Source organism: Schistocerca cancellata, chromosome 4 (assembly GCF_023864275.1).
Source record: "Schistocerca cancellata isolate TAMUIC-IGC-003103 chromosome 4, iqSchCanc2.1, whole genome shotgun sequence".
Classification (NCBI taxonomy): domain Eukaryota; kingdom Metazoa; phylum Arthropoda; class Insecta; order Orthoptera; family Acrididae; genus Schistocerca; species Schistocerca cancellata.
In genome coordinates this window covers 745,619,661-745,640,517 of record NC_064629.1, presented here as the reverse complement: position 1 = coordinate 745,640,517, position 20,857 = coordinate 745,619,661, and the positions used below count along the sequence as shown (strand labels likewise).

Sequence of the window (20,857 nt, the reverse complement as noted above, 5' to 3'; positions counted from 1 at the left end):
ACGGTCTGATTTTAAGAAAACTATTCAGTGAAAAAGATTCATTTTTGCTCATCTTACAGCCTGATACCTTTGCCCAATAAAGGACTTAATTTCTTTTCAGTGTTTGTCATAATTACTGTGCTGCAGCAAACTAAGTTCAAGCACACCACGAAATTTTAATGAGTTTGCAGAGGTAAAAACACTTGTGCAGATTTTGTGTATGGTTGATTTTAGCTCAAAATTGTTGTGTATGAAATGTATATAATATATCAAAATTTTATTTAAGATTGAGAAAAGAATGGTATCTCATTTTGTTCTTGAGATATTGGTTTTTATACTTGGTGGATGGTCACATGCAGCATGCCCCAGTCCATCCTGTGGTCATAAAACTGTCATACTTCATAAACAGTTCAAGATACTGAAATGAGGTTTTTTTTTTTTCAAATTATAGCATGGAAAAAGACATGTATATTATATGATAAATGCTTTAAACTTTTACTAGTAAGATAAGGAATTAACTCGTCCACAGCAGTGCGAGGGTTGGCGGATCGGGGTGCATAAATATCTCAGTAGTGCTCGAGGAAAACTCACAGCCTTCACTTAAACATGTCTTCAGGAACAGGGGGAGTGGCGGAGCATTACGAGTTAACTCATCCACAGCAGTAAAAGAGTTCAAAAAGAACGTGGTGACTGAGGAGCTGTTTGACTGGAATGTTTGCTTTTGCAAAATCATCCTATAGTTGTCCCCCCCCCCCCCCCCCCCAACCCCAATTGGTCTTCTCTCATTTTGTTCTTTCGGGTTTATTTATGCTTGCAACAAATGATTGTTTATGTTAAGCATCAGCAGCATTTTCCTGCAGGTGATGTGTGCTTCAGCAGTTTAAGGTGTTTCTAGACTTTTTTTCCTGGCCCAATTTAATAATTACGAAATTGGCAGAATATTGATTGCAACCTTTCATGGTCATTCACACCTGCCCAAGCCCTACTTGACAATGCTTCAGACAGGACTGACAAGGTACTTAGTGCAGAAGTAGAACCAAAAATAACTGTATTTGCATGATAGGGGAAGATTTCCGGCATGGTCAAAATATGATGACAGATTTTGTTTTCCAGTAGCTATAATGTGGACAATATGAACTTGCAGTTGGTTGTAAGACTAAACAAACTACACTTATGATCACCAGGGAGGATTTTCATAGGGACTGCTGATCCCTTCTGGTGTTGTGAGGGTCGTAATCGAATTCCATGATGGACCAGCAGCTGTACAGTTGCTTGCACAGCTTGGCAACATAGTAAATGACATAGTTTAGGTTCAAACTCTACCGATACCAGACACGACAATAGTTCATAACACCTGCCACCTAAAATTGCCTTCTTGAAGTGTCTGCATTCACTATGTCACCATAGGAACTCCCAAAATTGTATTTCGTAAATCGATTTTCCAATTCCGCTTCTGGTGGGTCATGTAATCACTACAATATCAATTCTGGCAATGCAGTTCTAGTTGTTGGATTTCAACTTCAAAAATCTATTTTTTCTTCCCTGCAAACAAGCAACTGTTTCTGAAACACGCTTGGATTGTCAGGATACATTTTACCGCTAACAATTTTCAGCTAATGCAGATGAAGGAACTTTCTGTGCAGTGAAAGAGAAGTAGAAATACTAGACTAAGCATGAAACTGTCTACCTCCAATATTCAACTGAAGAGAATCAGCCATTGTGCCGACTAAATCAGAAACCAGAAAAGCTGAGCCAAAATATTTGACCAGTTTTGTAAAATCATTTCATCCCTTAACATGTAAAAAATAAAGCAAAAATCAGTAAGTTGCGTCACATGGAAACATAGTGATAACAACAATTTTTGAAATGTAGCTAGTAGATAAATGTACATGCTCCTTTGTTCTGAGATGCTAGGTCCCATGGATGAGTCCTAGATTGCATTAGGCGGTATGTATAAGAGGCCATTCAACCACTCATAACTAACACAGCATTCACGAACATCGAGCACACTGATACGCCATTTTGCAAATGTGTTCTTATATGCAATACCAATAACTGAAAATTGTTTACATTTTCAAAACCTATATAGAGAAAATAAAGCTACTTCAAACTATCTCTGATAAAATATTTCATTTGGACACATTTCACTATGAAATAGCATTTATTACATGATTTTGCGTTTCTGCATTTTGAGGCTGAATTAACATCTATATTCACATTTATTGCAAAAAGTGAATTTTTAAGGTCCCTAATATTGTGTAATCACATATGGCACATATTCCAGCACAAGTCTAACTTCTTCTCAATCCTTTACCTCTGCTCTCATTACACTATTTAATACTGGGCTGATGGCTGTGCATGTGTTTGGTTGTTTGAACATGAGCATAAGAGAAGATTTACAGAAACCATGCCAAAAGAAAACAGAAATTAATATGAGAAAAATTTCAGTTCCGTAGAGTGTTACTGACATTATCTCCTGCATGTAATACTACTTTTACAGTTTTCAGTTGGAATGCATTTGAGATCAAATCTTCATAATTTTTACAACTATGTACAATAGCTACCCTTAAATAAATATTAAGGCTCGGTTCTCTTCCAGTATTCAGTGCTGATGAGTCAGTCTCAACCTTTGAGAAGGCATATGTAAGTGTTAAAAGGGTCAATTCATTAAGCTAACACAAAAAAAATCAGCCATAACGTAACACCACCACCAAATTCAGCAGTTTTCTAACTAAAGTTCTCTCCTTGAAGGCTAACTAAAGGATGTGGTAATAAGGGAATGTAGGAGCTGATAAAGAGGAAACTGGTCCATACTAAACCATAAAGCAAAATGTTATGAGCTAATACTCAGTAAGAGGAAAAATAGATTAATGTTATTAAGAATTTTAGTGAGAGATAAATGACTCTAAAGCACCTTAGGAACACACATTGTCATTAACTACAAGTTCAGAAACAATTTATAAGACACTATGACAGTAAAATGCGAAAAATGTTACATCAAGAGGCTGTTAGAGAAACATTCACAAGTGAAACAAAAATAATGTGGTGATATAAAAACTAAAGACATTTAGAGTTCATACAAATACATTTAGTGAAATCAATTTTGTGTGGATGACATGCTGTTTTTTCTTAATTTGTTAACATTAGAAAGTAAATGAAACTAAACACTGTGGCACAACATGAAGTGTTGTGTCAAAATTTTCTTATTTCTACTTCATGTAAATAATAATCTTGAATTTACCTTCTGATTCTGAGGAGTGAGTTGAATGGTATGCACTTTCTGAATGATGCTTCCAGGCAAAAGACCGTGACTCCCAGTAGTTCCCGCTGCTTGTATCTGAAGACCATGTGATGATCCCGGATGAACCGCAATGGAGTTAGAGGGAATTGGCACTAGATGAGGCACACTAGGATTCATATTATTCAGAGATAACTGATTGTTCAGTGTTTGCTGTGGGTTTCCAATAGAACATGCTGTAGGATTTGCATTTTGTGTTGCTGGTGCCTGTTGATGTTCATCTTGTATAGTCACAAATTTAACAGGGCTCTGTCCACCAGTAGAGTTGGTTGTCTGCTGGGAGTTATTAACCTGAACCACTGCACGATGATTATCGCCTTGCTTCCTTTGAGCAATTTCAGATGTGCTTGTTATTCCATTACTTATAACAGTAACTGAGCTAGAAGATACCTGTAAAATTTCAGGCTGATTGCTTATCATCAGACTATTCGTTGATAAACTCGTCTGTACAATGGACGGAACTTGATGTGATGATGAATTTCTCATTTCCTGACTTGAAGTAAAATGACTGTTACCTTTATTTACATTTGTTGCAGGAATTATGTTTGTCTGTTGTAATATATTTTTATTTACATTAGACATAACACTGGCAGGAGACAAATTTCTATGAATTATGTTGGAGGAAGGAGAAATATTGCTTTGCTGACAAAGCGCAGCTGAATGGTGTGACGGTTCTGGCTGCACCACCGAGCCGGGGGACGCCAATGTTGATACTACTGCTGCTCTGATGTTCGACGTAACACTGAACTGTGGTGAGGAAACAACATATGAAGGTGAGGATGAAGATGAAACAGGTTCTGCAGAGAGTTTTTGAAAATTCTGACCCGGCACAAGAGGGTGACTACCACACGGTTTCACTGCAGATCGTTCTTGAACCACACACCTGCTGGAATCCACTGACAGGAGAACACGGTTCCCATTTTCCACATGTTGAGCAGTGTTCCTCACACAGTTTGTTGATGACAGTGTATTATTGCTTGAAATTCCTGCTGATGACACACACGTGACATTTTTTGGTGGTGTTCGTTCATACCTCTTCTTCTTCTTCTTGGCAGCACTCATAGTAGGCGACACACTAGGAATACTATTATACTGCACCGATTTTGTAAATTTATTCAAAACAAAGTTATTGTTCGTATGAGATGTACTTTCCAGCACTGTATTTTGAAATCCTTGCAATGAACTGGAACTGCTTGAATTAGAATTTTGCACTCCTATTGAGACAGTCTGCGTTTCAATAGATTCCTGTGATGGGCCCTTTTTTATAGGCTGACTACTAGTCTGCTCTGTTTGAGAAGCTGTCTGTTGACTGATTAAACCAATCACAGATGGAGGACTTCCAAGGGAAAGTGAAGAATTTGAATCACTCGAACACCTTCGTAAGCCAGTGTTTAACTGCTGGAGGAGAACAGATGGTTGAGGAATAAATTTTGCACTGCTTATAACTGCTGCAGCGGCAGATGTCGATTTTGGCTGACTAGCATTTGTGAAATTTTCCACAGGATTTCCACCAATCAAAATTGTTCCCGTACCAGCATTGAATGACAAGCTAGATGTAGAGCTCCCAATAACTTTGCTGATTGCATTTTGTGTTAACTGTAAATGTGACATATTAATTAAACCTGTCTGTTGGCCTTGTGTTTGTTGAAGGCACTGTAGCAGTTGTGGTCCTGTAATTACAGACGGCAAGCCACTCTGGTGGTGTGCTATTACCAAAGGTTCAGCTCCAGTATACGTCAACGGTCCTCCATAGCTGGAATTTGTTGTAGCTGCATTTGAAGTGATTGGTGGAATAGTTGCCATCAATGGTGTTGCAGATGAGACTAAACCTTGTAAACTGTGAAATGCATGGAGACCTAAAATAGTTGGTGCATTATCTACTGAAGGATAAGTTTTTGGAGCACTGCATGTGTTTTGAGTGCTAGCTGACGAAGAAACTGGCAAGAAGGTAGACTGTCTATCTGAAACTTTTGTAGTAGACTGTTGGCTATTTTGAAGTTGTGCCTGTGGGCCTATTAATGTATTTCCTGATGAAGTTGAAACTACATCTACATTTTCTGTTTGTGTCGTGGCAGCATTCCCTGTTGCAACACGTTCTACACTAGTGCTCGTACTGTGGCCGACAGAACTAAAGATTCCGGGAGGATTTGCACTTACAGCTTTATCACATGTAGCAGATAGTGTCTGTTTGGATGTTTCTCCATCTGTACATTTTGAGGACTCTAGTGGCAGACAATTTCTTGATGCTGGTACGACAGAATGTGATATGAAACCTGAAGGTGGAATGGCTGGGTTCCCACCAATTAAAATGCTGACACTTTCATTTTGCGAATTTCTGCTAGATACATTACTGGGAGCCACTGCCGTACACAAAACCTGTGTCGATTTTCCAACTGGCTGTGCACTAGGTGCCGAACTTGCTTCTCGAGTCACAGTAGTTAAAGTATTTGTTGATGTAGTAACTGCTGGAATTACAGTACTGACAGCATCTGCAACAATTACATTCATATTGCTTGGAAGAGAATTAACTAATTTATCACTAATAGCAGACTGATCTGTTACCGAGACTCCTACAAAAATATCCTCAAGTTCATTTCCACTGGATTTGTTTTGTATTGCATCACACGTCACTGGATTTGAAGCACTGGTTATTGCTGCTACTTCTATATTGCCTCCAACTTCAGAGGTGATGTCCCTACTTTGCTGGTTTCTTAGAGACAGGTCAGAATACAAACCACTCACACAACTATCATTCTGTTTTGCTGGTAATTGATACTTTTCAGACTGTGATGTTTGTGTGTTCTGAGAGGTACTCGAACTGTAGCTCGCTGTCACGAAGTGAACAGGATTTACTTGAGATGTGGGCAAGCTTGAGGATGAAACAGAGCTAGGTTGTGCCATGACAGTATTTGTTCCTGTGGACACAAGATGTGGTGAGCCCGATGGAGAGTTCTGCTGTGGAAAAATACAATGGTATATATTAATGTATGATCCATCATTAAGTAGTTTAAACTCTACTTTGGCTTGCCTTAATATCTAAGCTACATGACATACAGGTGGAGTAATAAAACAGTACACTGGGTAACCAACATGATGTAGTGATATTCCTGTATTTTCCAAGTTCAAGAATATGGGGATACTTACTGTGCTACTGTGATGTCCATTATGAGCTAATGATGGTTCATTTATTAATTTTCTAAGTACCTCAACAAAATGGATAAATCACCATAAGATAAATGAATGCTACAAAACTTCTGCAGTTGTGTAATTTCAAATGCAACAGTGTTATGTCTTGCCGACAAAGAAGTCATTAGCAATGGAATACAATCTCATATAGGACAAGGATGGAGAAGAGAATCAGGTGCACCCTTTTGAAAATGAGCGTCATAGAATTCACCTTATTTGACATGAGGAAACTACAGAAAAACTAAATCTGGGTTTCTGTATGGGGATTTGAAGCCGACTACTCTTGAATGCAAGTCCAGTGTGTTAACCACTGCCTTTGCTCAATGTAACATTCAGGATGGATTATAATTGTGTACATGAAGACAGATCACTATTTACCATGCATAATTAAGAAGTAATTTAGTATCACAGTTCAATACAGAGCTTGCAGATAACCCCCTATATCGAGTAGAACATACTGAAAATATAGTGATCTGCATTAATTGCAATATTTCTATGTACACAGCTTCCCAATAACTTAAGGGGCAAAACTTAAATTACAAACTGTGCATCTAAACATTTTATTATTATTATTATTATTATTAAGCATTACAATCCATGAAGGCTTTTTGCTGCAGAATGGACAATGTTGAACCACTTTGCTCTGTCTTTACAAGTAATTTGCCACTGTCTGTCATGTCCTAGTTTACTAACCAATTATTTGAGAACTCATGATAAATACAGCACGGTTGAATTTGTTTATAATTCCTTTTCAGTAACCTATATGATAAGAATATTTTACTGAAAATTAAAACTGTAAGCCAGGTCAGTAGCTCCACTAAATGTCTGGAATTATCAATGTAATAACCAAGAGATTCTCTAGTGTACCTCAAATTCTAACACACTGCAGTGATTTTGTGCTTTTAATTCAAATATCTACAAAACAATCAACACTGAATGTTGATATTATAACCAAAATAAGTTGCTTGAAACTTCTTTAATTGGACTCATCACAGCTTTCAGAAAAATATCCATTGTAATTATTCAAAATTTGTCCATGTAAAAGCCAGTAAAACAACAAAAAACTAAATTAATTACAAAAGCAATGACTGTCAGAGTCTAACTCCACGTTTCTGTACATTTAAGGATAAAGATAAGGATGGTTATATTGCAATAATAACAGCTTTTAAAGAAATTCTAAACTATAATATACACAGTTCAGTCACATAAATGTGACCACAGCATATGTTCGATGTCAAAGTGCAATAACCACTCTCAGATGATGGGTGTCAGCACTAGCAGTGGAGCACTTTGTGGGCAGGTAGAGGGGGGAGGGGTGACACTGAAAACAGTGCAGTCATTGTCATAATGCAAAAAGGGAGTGATTTATGCAACATTCAAATCTGCATGATCATTGGCTTTCAAGTAAAGGTTGGAAGTATTTCCAAAACAGCTAGCTAAATTTGTTAACTGTTTAAGCACCATGTTGCTTAAAGTATACTGAGCAGGGGAAAATGGTGCTGTCCAAAACTGGCACTGGTGCAACTGTGGTGCATCATGAGCCATAGATGGCAGGGGTGAATGACGACTGCTGAAATGTGTATGGGTGAATAACTGTGCAGCTGTTAAGCAACTGACCGTCTAGATGAACCAAGGGGCTACCAAGAGTGTCTCCTCAATGCCCACTACTGCATATGGGCCTCTGCAGCAGCTGCTTGGCTCATGCACCCATGTTAACTGTGGTTCATCAGCAATTAAGGCTGAAACTTACACACCAATACTGCATTTGGATGTCCAATAAGTGGCAACATGTGGCCTATTCAGATGAATCACGCTTCAAGTTCCATGAGACAGATGGCTGTTGGCGTGTATGATGTGAAACGTCTGAAAGTGAACATCCTGCACATGTTATGGTGTGGGGTATGCTATCATGGCATTGCTTGAGTGATCTTGTCATTCTGAATGCCACAATGGATCAACCCAAGTATGCATGTATCCTTGGGGACCATGTCTCCCACATGCAGTTTGCTTCACCTTGGCATAATGGCAACTATCAGCAGCAAAATGCAATGTGTCACACAGCTCGCACTGAACATCCGTGGTTTGAAGAGCACCAGGATGAATTTACAGTACTCCCATGACCACCAAAATCCCCAGATTAAAACCCAATCAAGAATATGTAGGACCACCTTGATTTGATTGTTCATGACACGGATCCTCAACCGAAAAACATAGTGCAGCTGGCCATGGCTCTACATCCCTATTGGTACCTTCCAGAACCTCAATGACACTCTTCCTGCACATCTTGCAGCTGTCCACAGTGCAAAAGGTGGTTACTCAGGATTTGGACCAGTGGCCACATTAATAGGACAAGAAAAGGGAAGGCAGGGGAGGGGGGAAGGCAGGGGTGGGAGGGGGGAAGGCAGGGGTGGGAGGGGGGAAGGCAGGGGTGGGAGGGGGAAGGCAGGGGAGGGAGGGGGAAGGCAGGGGAGGGAGGGGGAAGGCAGGGGAGGGAGGGGGAAGGCAGGGGAGGGAGGGGGAGGGAGGGGGAGGAAGGGGTGAAGGCAGGGGCGGGAGGGGGAAGGCAGGGGAGGGAGGGGGGAAGGCAGGGGAGGGAGGGGGGAAGGCAGGGGAGGGAGGGGGGAAGGCAGGGGAGGGAGGGGAGAAGGCAGGGGAGGGAGGGGAGAAGGCAGGGGAGGGAGGGGAGAAGGCAGGGGAGGGAGGGGAGAAGGCAGGGGAGGGAGGGGAGAAGGCAGGGGAGGGAGGGGGGAAGGCAGGGGAGGGAGGGGGAAGGCAGGGGAGGGAGGGGGGAAGGCAGGGGAGGGAGGGGGGAAAGGGAGAGGGGGGAAAGGGAGAGGGGGAAAGGGAGAGGGGGGAAAGGGAGAGGGGGGAAAGGGAGAGGGGGGAGAGGGAGAGGGAAAGAGAAAAAGAGAGAGAGAGAGAGAGAGAGAGAGAGAGAGAATGAAACAACTGTCGACATCTCAAACTGGGGATGGTCATAACACTGTAGTACAACTGTTTTATAGGTAAAATAGATTCTTAAGTAAGAAACTTGGTAAACTATCATCAGATTAACAAACAAAATGTTACTTTTTATTTAATATTATCCATTGCAGATGTGAGGTAATGGTTGTTATGTTTTTACAGTAATAATTGCTAGCATTCACCCATAATTTTTTTCTACACACAACTCAAGATAGCGTTCAAGAGAGAATGCTCCCTTCATCAAGCTGTAAAACTCACCTCACGAGGTTAAAATGCTTAAGAGTCTACCAACCCAACTGCAGCATTCACAAAATAAAATGGAATAAAAATACATTGGATCGTGTCCTCATCTCACATTAAAACTGACGACTTCTCTCAGTTGTCATCCCATCTCACACCGCACACTGCACCAGGCCATGTACTATTGATATGCTGTGGGCTGTATTCCATGACAACTCCTGGAGCCCTCCACAAGGGTCAGCTTGACAGTAGGGGAGCCCACAGCAGATCAGCATGATGTGGCCTGGTGCAGTGTGTGGTGTGCGATGAGATGACCACTGAGAGAAGTCATCAATTTTAACCCTGTGCACATGTATACACACACAGCTCGAGTTTTCCTACAGTGCTGCGGACATCTGTACGCGTCCGAGCTGCCGATCTCTTGCTGCTGCGGACTCGATACTTCCATACTTCTGTGAATAAAAAGGTTTCAGGTACTTATTGTACAGCACATATGCCTCTTTGTGTGCTATTATCTGCAAAAAAACTAGTTTCAGTATCTCAAATCGTTTATGAAGTATGACAATTTTTACAACCACAGGATTCCCAATGCACAGGAATGGAACTGGGCATGCTGCATGTTACCATCTGCCAGATATAAAAATCGATACCTCGAGAATGAAACAAGACATTCCACTCTCAATCTCTAATAAAATTTTTGTATCTTATCTACATTTCACATACAGAAATGTGCGGGCTAAGATCGACAATATACAAAATCTATGCAATGCGTTTGTACCTCTGCAATCTCTTTAAAATTACGTGCACTACTGTACTTAATTTGATGCAGCACAGGAACGATGGCCTATCATGAAAAATAATTCAGTCCTTTATCAAGTGAAGAAATCAGACTGTAAGACGTGCAAAATGTTTTCACCTAATAGTTTTCTTAAAATCAGATGATTCGTATTTCATATTGGCCAGAATGCCATACCTCAGCATAGGCACTACCATTTGACAAGTAGTACAGCCATAACAAAACCCACAATCAGCACAGAATGTAGAGAGCACGCCTTAAGCAGCACAAGGTTTAATGTGAGATGAGGACACACAGTCCAACATGTTTTTATTCAATTTTGCGAACACTGAAATTGCATTGTTGACTTTTAGCATTTTCGCCTCATGAGCTAAGTTTTATTTATGTATTTAACCTGATCTGATTAGCACTATTAGGTCCTGCCTTACATCATATCAGGATATTACACATACAGTACCATGTTTACATCATAATTACCCAACAAATAACAATTTTAATATGACAAATATTATTAAAATGATTTGAGTGTCTCTAGTGACAACGTGAATAAGTAATACTGACTATGAACTAATGAAGTTAATACTGGCAGTACTCTACTACTGCTGCTGCTACTACTAACGTTGAGATGATGACAATGACGACGACGACGACAACAACAAATATCTCTTTAACTGTCTTCTGAAGCTGGAGATGTTATTGAGTTCTCTAATATAATGAAGGGGGTTATTCCCGATTCGAGTTCCTGCTACTGAGAAGGACTTCAAGAAAATGGTTGAACAATGGAGTGGGACAGAAAGGATTTTACTGTGATGTGAAAAAGTGTTCTCAAGACAAGAACATTAATGTCAAGGATAGATATGAGGGACAGTGTACGTTGACAATACAGATGGTATGGAAATCTTTACGCAGTCAGGATACTTGATGATGAGAGCAAAGTCTCTCGAAACACATTCTTGAGTTGTGTGTGGGACAAAAATTATGATTGAAAACTACCAATTATTATTGCAAAATGTTTCTGCTCTATTGCATGCTATGGTAATATTTACACACACAATAATTTTAACAAGTACATATGTATATTAGGAGATGAGTATCAATAGCAAAATACTGAACAAGATTCAGAAAGAATGTGCTCCTTATGAACCAGTTCAGACATGAACAACAACAAAAAAATCTTATGTTTACGTAAAAAGATGTCTACCACAGTGAATAACTTATAATAAGTAGGTAATAAACACTACACAATAGTATGATGAAAGAGAACTATTTTCCATAGAGAAAAGTGTTGAGTAGCAGATTTACTCATATTACACACACACACACACACACACACACACACACACACACACACACACCCTGTTCTCTCTACCTGTCCAGCTTATGACATCAGAACAACACATTCCATAACATATTTAATGAAATATGTACGTACAGAAGGCTTTCCTCTGTTCTAACATTTAACAATTTTATGAATATAATAGAGGGAAACATTCCACGTGGGAAAAATATATTTAAAAAGAAAGATGATGAGACTTACCAAACAAAAGCGCTGGCAGGTCGATAGACACACAAACAAACACAAACATACACACAAAATCTAGCTTTCGCAACCAACGGTTGCCTCGTCAGGAAAGAGGGAAGGAGAAGGAAAGACAAAAGGATATGATCCTTTTGTCTTTCCTTCTCCTTCCCTCTTTCCTGACGAGGCAACCGTTGGTTGCGAAAGCTAGATTTTGTGTGTATGTTTGTGTTTGTTTGTGTGTCTATCGACCTGCCAGCGCTTTTGTTTGGTAAGTCTCATCATCTTTCTTTTTAAATATATTTAACAATTTTAGCAGCACTGCTACTTTTGCTCCGATTCTGTACAGTTCACGGAAGTAACAACTGCTTTATTTATGAAGGTGGTGCTCAAACACCTCAAACACTGCTGGCCCACACAATGTAACAATGTTTTGCTTGAAAATATTATTAATAAAAGGTGAGGAGCAGTGCTGAGAGTAAGTATATGTAACATGAGGAACGGAGGACAATAAAATTTATAAGGCTCAATAAACATTCATTTGTACAGCCATGGTAAATGAGAACGTAATATTACAATGGAAACAACATCTACTGTGCACACTTAAAATGAAATTCATTAGTTCAGGGATGCAATTGGCAATTACAACTGATTTATGCACAATACATGTAGTGTACAGGTGCTTTGGACAAACATTAATAGTTTCAATGTTACAAAAAAATCCGCTAACTCCAGATCAGATTACAATGCCAGTGACATATACATATACTTTATTAAGAAAAGTCTCCTGACGCTCAACTTAGTGTACTCTACATGATGTAAGGCTGCGTGCACATGCACATCCTCAATGGTCAACACTGCACATACATTCTGTCAGAAAACAACAGGAGAACTGAGTGTTTCCAAAAGTGATTAAGGAAATGCTGACACTTTCAAAACCTCCCAGAGATTTTACAGCAAATAAATATACCAAGTAACTGTGAATAATGTTACTATAAAGTGAAAGTGTCATGGTAACACTGAAATCAAACACTGAATTCCTCTGGTAGGCCTAAGCAGTTACGCAACAGGAAATGCCCAAATATAATGCATACTCTGCAAATCAAAGGTCATACTATCTTGTCGACTATTGTAGACAACTTACAATGTTGTTCACGGACAGGAACTCGGGATAGAATCATTTACCACAATGCTCTCTAGCAGATAATTATCAGAAAAAAGAACATACATCACCACTTAGAATTGCGCAAAAGAATGTTTCTGTTAGTCTGTGGAGTAATGGAAGGAGGTTTTATGGACTGAAAAGTTACAGTATATTCTCACTCTTGGATGGATATGTTGACATAGTGAGTATACAGCAATAGATATTATCTGTGTGTTGCAGCAGAAATGAAATTCAGTAAATTGATGAGCTGGAGGTTTTTTGTTTGGCTTTAATTATTATGTCTGACTGACAGCAAAACTGGTGCCAATGTTGCTGGCCACAGTTTAAACTATAGCAAGGTCTTTCAACTGTGGAAACATTATCTGTGTTAATACAATGCAATAGTCCACAGAGCAAAGGATCATTGCATCACAGTTCTGCAGCATACCCGAGAACTCCAACAATTACATTATTAATTTTATTTTCTTAATTATAACACTTATAGTTCCATAATTACAAAACGTTAGAACCACTGCAGAAGTCTGTAAACAGAGAACAATAGGTAACTCTTAGATGAGAATCAAGCTCAAGAGCTGTTGTAAATGTGGCAATTATCAAGGCCACTTCCCTACACATCTCAGCAGATGAGGGTGGGACTGAGGAAGTATCACTATCTTTGTTCAAGACAATCTTTTAAGCTTCAGGGTGATCATGGGGAAAGGTCAAAAAATGGCCTTTCATAAAATCATTACTCTATAAGTGATAAAAAAGGTAGAAATTGCAAAATGCTGTCATAATCAGATTTATTTGAATGCTGAACCAGCCACTTGTTAGTTGAAATAATTTTTGATGAGCTATCCATCCCTATATTTTCATATCTTTTGATCCCAACTTCTTTTTATTCCTGAAATGAAAAGCTACCTGATCAAAACTATATTGTCTTAGCACCGATTACAATGCAGAGCTAGGTAAGATTAGGGCTTTCAAAAGCATTTGCCACAATTTAAGCCTGTTACGGGAATAGCACGTTAACTTTAGTTTTTTAAGTTCTTGTTATACATTTAGTGCACACATCACATTTAACATATTAGATTTTCTCCATAGCCCTGTGACCATAAGTAAAACAATCCAGGAAAATACTTCTGCCACCAAACATGCAAAATGCTAATCTTCCTTAGGCTTTCAAACTATGATGTTTCTTCAAATTTCTGTTTACTGTGTTTTGCTGATAAAGTTGGCATTGCTGATGGAAGAAACCAGTCTGTATTAGTTTCCACCTATTCTTTACAACAATAAAAAAGAGGTATCATAAATTCTCACTCACAGCTGAACAACTTGTGTTGTTGATAATGACAATAATGTCTCCATGTGAGTGAACCTGCTTTGTCAGCAGTAGCCCACAAATAATTCATCCATCTCCTTTCCATTGTAATGTATTGTAACTTGAGCACTGCAGTGGCACATGTTCAACATATCATACGCAAGCCTAGTTTTATGAATTGTTTGATTTCCACCATCTTGCCAATTGTGATTTACATCACAATTGAGAACGAACTGATCTTTCCGCATTACAAGAAATTGTTACAAGAACAGGCAAATACCTACTTAGAGCTACACTTGGATCAGATGGAGTTGTAATAGATATTTATGGAAATTGCATCACTAGAAGACACTGATTGAATATAGGGCAAAAAAATCACTATTATTACTCAATTTACAGTATCAGGTACAGGACTTGCTACTAATAATTTGCAGTGGCAGACACATAGGCTCAGTATTATAATTATGCAATGAAGGATACAATCCAAAACTTTCACTATACAGAAATAATCAATTCATATATGAAGTCCTGTTCACATTCTGACCTTGATCACACAAGTAGATAAGTAATTTATTAAATAAATAGATATGAAACTAAAGGAACGAAACAATGAACACAAAGCTATATTACATTAAAATGAAATGGACAAAGGAAGTTTATTTAAGGTGGAAACTGGTTTATCTGTACCCATGGAAATACAGAATATATGTCAAATGTAACGTAACAGCTTTAGTTATTTTACATTCTATCTATAAATGGAAATAATGCGTATCAAATGACAAAGGAACAAGTACCCATGAGCATGCATGTATGTATTTATTTATTTTTTTACATAAAAATGTACACAGTGATGTGAAAATGAAATATGCCTTTATAAACTTGTCATTGTCACTTACTTTGAGCCAATTCAAAATTGAAACTTCTATTTTCTATACCCTACTATCTATGAATTCAATCAGAAGATCAAAAGTTAGTGTCTACAAAGCATTACGAAAGATAAAAAAAGAGAAAGAAAGGTCCAACTTTACAAAGGGCAAGTGTAGATATTTGCTAAGGTTCAATCAGACTATTAGAAAAATAAGCTTTCACATTACTGCGAAATCATACAAACCTATTTATTACATGCTTTCTACAAATTTAATAATTAAAATCAAGTTTCAGACAGCAAAACATCAGCACTGTGGAATAAACAACACATGCAGTTATCTGATTACGTTATGACTTGGACAGATTAGTGCTCGAAGGGAGTGTGAAATAGCTCCAGATGTACTTGTTTCAGACCCAAATAAACATTCTGTATAGACACCAAAGCTCATAATGTTTTTGTAGGTTAGCATTTACAGTCACATGATAAGTTCAATGTTTAATGGGATGTTAACAAATCATGCACCACATCAGCAAATCAGTTACAACCCATGCAAAATTCCTTTAGTGTACTGCAAAATGCATTCCCACAATACCTCATTGATGGGCCACAATCCTGCTCTTAGCAAATTGATTTAAAAATAAACATACATTCTTAAGTCAATGTTTGTCATAAACAGTCAGTTAACAGCCCTTTGTATGCATTCAGCCATACTTTTCAGAAATTTAAGTACAATACCACTCTTGAATATTAAATTGAAAATATGTACATCAATCTTTCTGAGCAAATGGTTTGACAGCAGCGATATAACAATTATTTTGGACCAGTTTCTGTAATAGTTCAACATAATCTCTTCATAATTTTCAGAACTTTTAGAAATGTTTATCAGTCATTGATGGAGATTACAGAGAAATGATGCTACAAGCAACAACTGTAGGCATTCTATCTCAGTTTTTACTGTCAATTTCTGACATGTGATGCATATTCATATATCACTTCACAATATTATGACACCTTGTCAGACACACCTTTTTCATGTATTTCTACATAGTGCACTGCATTTCTACATAGTACACTCATTACATGCATTATAACCAATCCACTTACAAAACAAATTACCTAGGCAACTTAACTTCAAGCTTAATCACTTATGTAAACTCTTTCATTAATTCAGAAGTTCAAGGAAGCAAGCAACACAACATTTATCTACATCTACATCTACATCTACATAGATAGTTCTGCAAGCCCCCATAAGGTGTGCAGCAGAGGGTGAGGTTATATCACCAGCCTCATTCGTGTGAAAATCCTTAGTTTGAAGTATCTTGTTTCTGTGTGGTATCAGATTCAGTTTCTTCTGTTTACTCCACATTGTTGGCAGTAACATAAAGCTGATCAACATTTTCTCCCACAAATAACTTTTACTCATAGGCCAATGAAAATTCCTCTAATACATAAAATTAATTAATTCAGTTTGCACTAGACTCAAATGAGCTTCTCACACTCAAGCACCACATTTTTAACTGCTACTGTAGGGACTGCAGATTGAAATGATCGTCTCCCTCAGCCCCTACCTCTGAAAACTCTCATTAGTTTAATGAACAATAAAGTCTTAAAGTGACTTATGAAGGGAGATAGCGGGAACCACACAATTTCATATGCCTATGTATCTGTCAATTAGACTCAATCGTATTCTGTTACCACCAAAAGATAAGTTTTGTTTGTAGTTTTGAAATGTATGAAGTATATTGCTATGTTAAGTGTTGCATTTTACTATACAAATTTCCTAATGGAAGCAATGCTTCAACCATTTGTCTGGTGTAACTTAGAAAAACTGCCGAGAATATGAAAAACAGTTTTTTCTCCTAAATGAAGTTTGGTCTTTAATCTCATATCATGAGTCTCTGTGAGCAGCAAATATGTGCATGCACTCATGCACTTACACGCGCGCGTGCGCCCCCCCCCCCCCCCTCCCCCCACCATACACACGTGGATACGCACAAATATGCACAGAAACATATATAAACACAACAATAATGGGGACAGAGTAGAATGCTGGGAGCTGCCACTGGACTGGAGGGAGGGGGGGGGGGGGGGGGGAGGGAGAGGGAGAGGGAGAGGGAGAGGGAGAGAGAGAGAGAGAGAGAGAGAGAGAGAGAGAGAGAGAGAGAGAATTAACTTTTTTTCTAAATTTAATCATAGGAAGCAATGAGAAAATAATGTTAATAAATGAAAAAAAAAATTATGCTGAATGTACCTGTGTTTCAGATGTTGGCTGGAACACTACCTGACAGTCCTCTAGTGAAACACGTAGTGATGCCTGGCCATTTGCCTGTAATTAAAAACAGAATCATTAACATAGAGATGACAGCTGACTGTAGAAAATGTACATGGTTCCATAAATTGGGGCAAAATAACAAATAAGTAAGGGAATCAAAGCATTTGAAAATTGTGGAAGGAGTGAAGATAACAACTTATCATACAGTTAAGGCATGGAGGTTTCGGCAGGGACACAAATGAGACTGAAAGCATCACTAAGCGTCCTATCGACCACTACATGTCACAAAAATATGACAAGTTGTTCCTCAGGCCTATTATTTATATTCCACCATGAACTTTGTATTATTAACTGTTAATAAATTGTTTTAACATCACTTTGACAACAAATTCACCAGGTAGTTTGCAATGGAGCACAATGAAAGGAAATCTGACTGGTTCTGTTCGAGGGAACCATCCCAGCATTTGTCGTAACTGATTTATGGAAACTACCGAAAATGTATATCTGGATGGCCAGAGCAGGGCTGGAACCACAGTCTTGCCAAATGCAAGTACAGTGTCTTAACCACTGCCCCATTTCAAGCCGTACGAGCACTGTAGCACTTCAAAAAAGTACAATATGCAAAACAGTGATGCAGAACTTACTTGTGTCATCTGGCATACCTATCCAATGGTTGCATGTTGGATGGCAGTTAGTGCTGTAAGACCAGAGAAAGCTGTATGGGCTGGCCAACTTGGGCTAATGACATTGAGACAGATGCACTTGAATTGTGAAGGTGGACCAGTGCTGGTTTAAGATATGTAAACTCATAGAGTATTTAATATTCATCCTCATGTTATTGACAGGCTGTGGATATAACTTCTAACAATAGCATTGGCATCCAGAAGATGCAGCCAAGAGTAGCCTAAGGCTGTAAAGAAGTCAAATTTGATTAAATGACTTTCACAAAGGTGTTTAATAACCATCGGTTATAGCCATTGTTTGATATGTAGAAGAAAGGAATATATGAGGACAATTTAACATACTGTGATGCACTACTCCTGTAGAAAACATCTACAGTGATCTGAAGATAGCAATTACATGCCAAAACCAATGATCACAATGTGTACCTATGCAATCTAGAATGTCAGTACAAAAAGGTAACCACCATCTGCTCCAGCAACAACTGTATTAATATGACACTGGAAAGTCCTGATTGCAATAGTGAATGGTTCTTTTTCCATTATTTGTATTCCAAACAAGTTATTGGACGGTCAACAGTTACAGTTATATTACCCTAGAGTTGCAGCCCAACAACGATTCTGTCATTGTTTAAAACGGCCCTTGATGTTGGGTGAAGTATTGACACACAAATCAGACATCTTTCATATCACCAACAATCTCATGTATGTTAAGTGGAACTAAAACTACCAAAAACTCATATTTGCACTCAGCATCAATCTTCTACACCATTCCACTATCTCACAATGGTCATAAGCACCCTTGTTCTTCCCATTAAGAGAGTGTGTTACATCAGAAACCATAGTAAATCCACTAAAAATGGTGTTTTATTCTTTCCAAATTCAGAACTTCCATCTTTTCTAGCTTTTTGTTCTATTCAACTCTATTTCCTCTCCTAGTAGCATTATAGTCATTATGCAACCATACCGTTGCATATAACACAGGGTGTTTCAGAAGTGATGGTCAAGATTCAGGGATATGACAGGAATTATGTTTTGAAACAAAAAAGTCAAGTAAAACATGGCTCTAAAACACATACGTTATAGCTATGAGCAATTATTGATCTTTAATACTGTGAAACAAATCTTGTCTACTGCAAGCTCTTTGCTTTCCATATTTTGGGAAGTGGTTGTATGCACCAAAACAAGAAAAAAATGTCCAGTAAACATGTGCTTTAAAATGGATACATTAAGAGCTATGAGCACTTGTTCATCTTCACTACTTTGAAACACAACTCCTCTAATGAACAAGTGCTCATAACTTTCTCAAGGTATGTGTTTTAAAGCCTACGTTTACTTGACTTTCTCATTTCGAATGATCATTCCTGTCATATGCCTGAATATTGGCCATCATTTCTAAAACACAGTTATAGTCTTCAGATGCTGGTCATATAAAACAACTCTGTTATTCTCTCAAAATGACAACTTCCCATACTCAAATTGCTGAACATCTGACAATTCTCGTAACTGTCATTAGAGAAGGCAGTACCTACCCCAAATCACTTTGATTAAAAATCTGAAATACATGTGACAGTATAAGTAGCAGTGTTCCTCCATCCTACAGTCATAAAGGCAATAATAACAATTTCGTGCATATGTTTCTGTTTAATCCATCCAGACTTGATTGAAGATGCTATGATTGTAACACACAGAAATTAAGAACCTTGTGAACTATTAGTACGTTCAGGAGGTGGCTAAGCGAACACGAGCGCTCACACTTTTTCTCTGTCTGAGTAGTGAGTGCTTGCGGCAAAATATGGCTGTCAGACGCTTTATGTAGCGTAGGGGAAGTGCAAAGTGTGCACTATCTTCAGAGGAATGACAATATGTTGAGTTCACTGTAGTTTCAAATGCAAGCATACATACTTAACAGCAAAATGCCTAAAGTGGAGACTCGATCCTTTAAAATTCATGAAAAGCAGTTATTATGCCCGGGTTACCAACTTCAAAGCACAAGTCAAACACACAACTGTCAATGTTCAATGTACAACATATCAGAGCAGGATGCCTAACTACAGTTAGAACTTGTAGTACTGCTGTGTGACTAGCAGTTGAGAGATAAGTTTCATAATAAAATAAGTTTTCCAAATGTGTAAAAAAAATTTTTTTTCGACATAAATTTCCACAACTTCACAAGTTTGCAGCTACATACTGAATCTCGGATCACTATATTTGTGTGAGCTTACAGAAGTTCAGTGACAGACTTCAATTTAAAAGCTTACCTTTGAATTAGTAGTGCTCAAAAAGTGATACCAGACATTGATGTTTTTAGTGAAAAGCAAAATAAGAAGTATACATTGACATGTAGTGTTTCTATGTTTCACATACTGATAAAATAACAACAAAATACATGTTTATGTCAACTTAAACTTAAAAAATGACATTCGTCATGAGGCTACATAAAAAAAAAAACATTAAAAGAAATCTAAGTTTCATTTTACTGTTATTTTTCAGCGATGCAACAGTTTTAGGAAATAAATTTGCCGCGAAAGGCATCAATTAGCCACTGTGAAGTGATATATCTCTATAGAACTATTAACAGCCATGGAAT

At 38.2% G+C, this 20,857-nt stretch overlaps 1 protein-coding gene across 1 annotated transcript in view; it reads right to left on the bottom strand.

The window, feature by feature from the left end:
- The window catches only part of LOC126184416 (mucin-5AC-like), a 309,546-nt gene that overhangs the window by 95,201 nt on the left and 193,488 nt on the right, over positions 1–20,857 (bottom strand). The window contains exons 12-13 of the mRNA XM_049926804.1: positions 17,567–17,641; positions 3,221–6,232 (exon numbers count right to left, since the gene is read on the bottom strand). Coding sequence (XP_049782761.1) covers positions 3,221–6,232; positions 17,567–17,641 — 3,087 coding nt within the window. The remainder of the gene's footprint in view (positions 1–3,220; positions 6,233–17,566; positions 17,642–20,857) is intronic.